At 35.4% G+C, this 6977-nt stretch overlaps 1 protein-coding gene across 2 annotated transcripts in view; it reads right to left on the bottom strand.

Annotated features, from left to right (window-relative positions):
• Positions 1-227: 227 nt before the first annotated feature.
• The window catches only part of LOC308414510 (uncharacterized protein), a gene marked incomplete at both ends in the record, with an annotated part of 74639 nt that continues 67889 nt past the window's right edge, over positions 228-6977 (bottom strand). For both annotated transcript variants that reach the window (XM_080909738.1, XM_080909739.1), the window contains 3 exons: positions 228-347; positions 1081-1219; positions 6893-6975. In XM_080909738.1, the coding sequence (XP_080765864.1) occupies positions 228-347; positions 1081-1219; positions 6893-6975 (342 nt within the window). The remainder of the gene's footprint in view (positions 348-1080; positions 1220-6892; positions 6976-6977) is intronic.

Below are 6977 nucleotides of genomic sequence, written 5' to 3'. Positions count from 1 at the left end.
TCTGCATCTGCTGAATTAATGGAATTGGATGACAGAAATAAAAGTTCTGTATTATGGTCAATAGAAGGGAAGCATTGAAAAAATAAAAGGCATAAAGGAAGCAATTATCATAATTATAAGAAAAACAAAATGTGTACAGCATGGAAATTATATTTGTAGAGTTTTCTTGGTATATAATCAGATTGGTGTATGTAGGTTTACACACATTTCTTTTTTCCACGGGGAAATTAGTAGTTGGATATCATGTTTGCACGACCAATTTTGTAAGGGATTTCTGATTCTTCATAAACTGAATAATTTCCTTTTGGAGGATACACTGATCTTGGAACCCCAGATGTGGAAAAATTCTGCAAGAAAGTTAGAATTAGCAAAGTAATTATATGACATTTGATAAAATGTTTAAGCTTGCTTAAATATAATATTGAATTAGAAAATTAAGCATATATTATATTATTTCATTAAAATGTTTAATTATCATGATAAGTCCATAATTGTTTAAATCAATAATGTATTTCTTTTAGTAAATGGATTTCAGCTGCTTTTAAATAACCACTAAATACTTAGACTATAATTCTTCTAAACTGTCTTTGATACTGTACAACTCTGAATCTATTCACTAAAAGAATCAAGCATTGCTGAATAATATGTACTTAAGAAAAACAAATAGTTTTTGTGATACTATCAAAGATCATGTTGTTACTGTAAAGCATGAATGTTAATACATCCTTGAGCAAGTCTCCTAGCATTTAATCAGTTTTCATTGGTTTTAAATCTACTTTCTAATAATTGCAAATTTAAATATTTTACATGTAAATTATAATAAACAAATGAATATAAAAACATGTTACATGTACTTATATATACAGTAATACCTGTTCTTTATTATATATTCTATATCTTTGATTTTCATTCCTGAATCCCATTACACTAACTGAAATAGTAGATATAATTTATATAAATTTTAAGCTTTTATTTGCACTTGTAATTTTAGCATAATTAATTATAGTATTTACTATGTTATCTGTACTGAAATTATAATAATTATAACAATAAATAAAAATTGAAAAGTTTTCTACATACAAAGTTTGGCTTTGTGTACGTGGGGGACAAATTATTGTTTCCGTAGTTTACCGAAGGATTACTTGGTCCTGGAGAGCCATTCCAGTTAAGCTCTGGATAGGAATAAAGACTGCCTTCTTCTTTGTGGCCTTGAGCAATTCTTATTTTAAGAATAAAAAAATTAAATACTTTAAAATATGAAACATGTATATATTGTATATATTGTTAACATATATAAAGTATATAATATTCAAGTATTATATTATAGATTATTATGACTATATTCTATATGAAAGAAATTAAGTCATGCAGAAGTCATTAGATTCAAACAAGAAGCATAACAAAATAATGGTATATTCATAAGACAGAAAGTACTAAAACCATTTTTATTTTAATTATATTATAAAACATAAAGACATGATAGGCTATATTCACTATGTTCTTTCTCAGGATGCCTAAGAAGTTGTGATACTTAGATAAATGGGGATGCACATTATTTAATGTACTACAGTTTAATTTTGGTGTGAGTTTTTCCTAAGAAACATGCTAAAGAACTATATTTTATGCTGTCAGAAATACCATTATTTACATGTTTGTAGTTGGAAACAGGTTTTTTTATTAGATACTCTGTATTTATATTTGAAATGTCATCCCCTTCCCCTCTATTCCTTCCCCCTCCCCTTCCACTTGTCTTCACAAGGTGCAACCTCTCCCAATCACCCTCTCAACCTCAGTGCCTAGGCAATCCCATACATTGGGACAACATGTCTTTACTGGAACAAAGGTCTCTTCTCACATTGTTGCTAGACACTGCTATCTTCTGCTACATATGAAACTAGAGACATGAGTCTCTCAATGTGTGCTTGGTGGTTGGTGTTTTAGTCCATGGGAGTTGTAGTGGGTTGGTTGGTTGATATTGTGTTCATCCCATGAGGGTGCAAATTCTTTCAACTCCTTAAAGTCCTTTCTTTAGCACCATCATTGGGTTCCCCTGTTCAGTCTGATGGTTAGCTGCAAGAGTGCTCATCTGCATCTGTATGACTCTGGCAGAGCCCCTGAAGGGGCATCCATATCTGGTTCCTGCCAGTAAGTACTTCTTGGCATTAGCTATAGTGCTTGGGTTTGGTGGATGCATATGGGGTGGATCTCAATGTGAGGCTGCCTCTGCATTATCTTTCTTCAATGGCTACTCCTTTATTTGTCATTGTATTTTTCCCATGAGTGTTTTGTGCTCCCTTCTAAGAAGGACTGAGGTATCCATATTTTGGAATTCTTTATTTTTGAGCTTCATAAGGTCTGTGAATTGTTTCTTGATAATTCAGAGATTTCTGGGGCTAGTGTCAGTTTATCAGTGAGTGTATACCATGTGTGTTCTTTTGTGACTGAGTTCCCTCACTCAGGATGATAGTTTATAGTTCCATCCATTTCCCTAGAAATTTCATAAAAATATTGTTTCTAATAGCTGAGCAGTACTTCATTGTGGAAATGTACCACATTTTTCTCTATCCATTCCTCTGTTGAAGGACATCTGGGTTCTTTCCAGCTTCTGGTCATTATAAATAAGGCTGCTATGGACATGGTGGAGTATATGTCCTTGTTAGATGTTGGAGAAATTTCTGGGTATATACGCAGAAGTGGAATAACTGGGTCCTTAGGTAGTACTATGTCCAATTTTCTAAGGAACCACAAGATGATATCCAGAGTGGTTGTACCAGCTTACAATCCCCACCAACTATGGAGGGGTGTTCCTCTTTCTCCACATTCTCATCAGCATCTGCTTTCATCTGAGTTTTGATCTTAGCCATTCTGACTATTGTGAGAGGAAATCTCAGGGTTGTTTTGATTTTCATTTTTCTGATGGCTAGGAATTTTGAACATTTCTTTGGGTTTTTCTCAGCCAGTCAGTATTCCTCAGCTGAGAATTTTTTGTTTAGCTCTATACCCTATTTTTTAATAGAACTGTTTGATTTTCTTTTCTTGACTTCTTTGTATATACTGGATATTAGCCCCCTATCAGATGTAGAATTGGTGAAGGACCTTTCCCAATCTGTTGGCTGCCAATTTGTCTTCTTGACAGTGTCTTTAGTTTTACAGAAACTTTAAATTTTCATGAGGTCCCATTTGTCAATTCTTGATCTTAGAGCATAAGCCATTATATTCAACAAAATTTCTCCTGTACCTATGTGTTCTAAGCTCTTCCCCCTTTTTCTTCTAATAGTTTCAGTGAACCTGGTTTTATATGGAGATCTTAGATCCACTTAGACTTGAGATTTGTATAAGGTGATAAGAATAGATCTATTTGCATTCTTCAGCATGCTGATTGTCACCTACCTCCCTGTCTCTGTAGCAATACAATCCGTTTGTTTTGTTTTGTTTTTTTTTTTTGTTTGTTTTTTTAATCACAATTGATCTGTAATATAGTTTGAGGTCAGTGATGGTGATTTCCCCCAGAAGTTCTTATTTTGTTGAGGATGGTTTTTGCTAACTTAGGTTTTTGTTATTCCAAATGATTTGCAAATTGTTCTTTCTAACTCTATGAAGAATTGAGTTGGAATTTTGATGGGAATTGCATTGAAACTTTAGATTGCTTTTGGCAATATGCCAATTTTTCACAATGTTAATCCTTTCAATCATTGAGCATGGGAAATCTTTCTATTTTCTGAGATCTTCTTCAATCTCCTTCTTCAGAGATTTGAAGTTCTTGTCATACAGATATTTTACTTGCTTAGTACGGGTCACACTAAGGTGTTTCATTTTGTTTGTGACTATTATAAAGAATGTCTTTTCTCTAATTTCTTTCTCAGCATAGTTATCCTTTGAGGAGAGGAAGGCTACTGATTTCTCTGAGTTAATTTTATATCCAGCCACTTTGCTGAAGTTAGTTTTGAGCTGTAGGGATTCTTTGGTGAAATTTTGGGGGTCACTTAAGTATACTATCTTATCATCTATTAATAGTGATGTTTTGACTTCTTCCTTTCTGGCTTGTATCCTTTTGGCTTCCTTTTGCTGTCTAATTGCTCCGGCGAAGACTTCCAGTACTATGTTGAATAAGATAGGGGGAGAGTGGGCAGCCTTGTCTAGTTCCTGATTTTAGTGGGATTGCTTTAAGTTTCTCACCATTTAGTTTGATGTTTTTTCCTGGTTTTCTGTACATTGCTTTTACTATGTTTAGGTATGGGCCTTGAATTCCTGATCATTCCAAGACCTTTAATATGAAGGTGTGTTGAATTTTGTCAAGTGCTTTCTCAGCAGATGATCTTATGTTTTTTTTTTTTTGAGTTTGTTTATTTGGTAAATTATGTTGCTGAATTTCTGTATATTGAACCATCCCTGCATCCCTTGGATAAAGCCTACTGCATCATGTTGAATATTCATTTTGATGTGTTCTTGGATTTGGTATGCAAGAATTTTATTGAGTATTTTTGCATCAATGTTCATGAGGGAAATTGCTCTGAAGTTTTCTTTCTTTGTAGGGTCTTTGTGTGGTTTATGCTTGAGCATAATTTTGGCTTCAAAGAACGAGTTGGGTATTGTTTCTTCTGTTTCTATTTTGTGGAATAGTTTGGATATGATTGGTATTGGGTCTTCTATGAAAGTCTCTGTTGAGAAGTCTGTTGTAATTCTGATTGGTCTGACGTTTTATGTTACTTATCTTTGTTCCCTACTGCTTTTAGTATTTTTTTCCTTTTTTTGAACATTTGATGTTTTGACTATTATGTGTTTGGAGGACTTTATTTTCTGATCCAATCTATTTGGAGTTCTGTGGGCTTCTTGTATATTTATGGTCAATCATGTTCTTAAAGTTAGGGAAGTTTTCTTTTATGATTTTTTTGAAGATATTAACTGGGCTTTTTGGCTGGGTGTTTTCACCCTCTTCTATCCCTATTTTCCTTAGGTTTGGTCTTCTAGTTTTGTTTTTCATTTTTGCATTTTCTCAGACTATTGTGTCAATGTTTTCTATGTTTTCTTCTACTCCTTAAATCCTGTCTTCCATCTCTTCTATTCTGTTCGTGATGCTTGCATCTATGACTCCTGATTTCTTTCCTAGGTTTTCTATCTCCAGGATTGTCTGCTTTTGTGATTTCTTTATTGTTTCTATTTCCATTTTCAATTCCTTCACCTGTTTGCTTGTGTTTTTCTATAACTCTTTGAGTGATATTTGTGTTTCTGCTTTACAGGTTTCTACTTTTTAATGTGTTCTCCTGGTTTCCCTCTAATTGTTTAAGAGAGTTATTAATGTACTTTTTAAGGACATCCATCATAGTCATGGAGTATGCTTTTAAGTCCATATCTTGGCTTTCCAGCTGTGTTGTGAAATCCACTACTTGCTGTGGTAGAAGAAAATTGTGGTACATATACACAATGGAATACTACTCAGCCACCAGAAACAATGACTTAACCAAATTCTTAAGAAAATGGCTGCATCTAGAGAATATCATCCTGAGTGAGATAACCCAGTCACAAAAGAACAGACATAATATGCAGTCACTGATAGTGGGATGCTAACCCCAGAGGCTTGCACTCCCCCAGAAACAACTCACAGACTGTATGAAGTCCAAGAAATAAAGAAAACAAAAAAATATACATATATTTACAAAACAAGAAGACTTTGACTATTTCCATGTTCCATTTTGTTTTGCATGTACTTTACGCTTATTGTAACTATTAGGTTTTCAATGCATACTGTCAAGCACTTGAAAAAAATCAAGTTCTGACGAAAAAAATATATTCACATGGTTTTCTGTAAAAATTATTTCAATGTCTGAAAAAACAGTACTGACAAAAAATGTATAATTTTAAGCAAAAAATGTTTAAAATCTGTACATTTATCTTTGTTTTGTAAAATAAAGTCGTTTAAAAAAAAAAAGAACTGGGTTCTGATGTTGTTGGGTTTTCTTGGTTTCCATTGCTTAGGTTCTTGTGATTTCCTCTTGCCATCTTTTATCTGTGATATTATGTGATCTTGTTATCTCTGACTGGGGCTTGTCTCTCCTGTGGGTCTGAGGGCCTACGAGCTCAGGAAGAAAATTGCTCCTGGCTGTTTGGCTCTTTGCAGGCAGACAATGAGTTCTGATCATGGGGACTCAGTTCTGTCTCCATGGGCTTGGTTGGGAGAGCACTTCTGAGGCTCTTCTGGGTGCTTGGCAGTCTGCAGGCAGGCCCTGAGTCCTGATAGAGGTGACCTGGCTCTCTCCCTGGGTTGGAATGGACCTGTTCCCAGAGAGCACCATGCTACCTGCGACAGGAGATTTCCCTGAAGTCTATCCTTGGATGGTCAGTGGATGGCTCACCTGTGGGCTCCAGTTAGGCTCCAGTTAGCACTTGTTAGGCTCTTCTGGGTGCTCAGGTGTCTGCTGGGTGACCGGGCTCTCTCTCTGGGCCAGAACAGACCATTTCCAGGTAGCACCTTCCTACCTGCACCCCAAGAGTTCTCTATGGTACCTCCCTGGATATCTGTTGTGGGGGAGGGGTGTCTGGTTCACTGTGGGCTCAGGTGAGAAAGTGCTTGTGAGGGTGTTCTGGGTTTTCAGGAGTCTGCAGGCAGGCCCTGAATTCTGATGCTAGTGACCCAACATTTTCTGGGCCAAAACAGACCTGTTCCCAGAGAGCACCTTGCTACCTGTGCCCCCTGGAAACAGTGTTATCACTAACTATCCCTGTTTCTCTCTGCAAATTTGCCTCCTATCCAAACAAACAAACAAAACAAAACAACAAAAATCTAAATAAAGAAGTTTAAACCGTCCAAAGCAATTCTTTCCAAATAAGACACTATCATCTTTCATTTTCAGTATTTACACTTTGCACTTCCTTTTTATATAATACGATTGCTTACTTGAAATTTGTGCTGGATAGTTGTGATGATGGAGAAAACGAAGTTCTAGAAAAGGCTTCCCGGTGGGATAAACTCCATGGATTCT

The sequence above is a fragment of the Micromys minutus genome (genome assembly GCF_963924665.1).
Source record: "Micromys minutus genome assembly, chromosome: X".
Classification (NCBI taxonomy): Eukaryota; Metazoa; Chordata; class Mammalia; order Rodentia; family Muridae; genus Micromys; species Micromys minutus.
The sequence above is the reverse complement of the archived record's forward strand: the minus strand, read 5'-3'. Positions and strand labels throughout refer to the sequence as shown.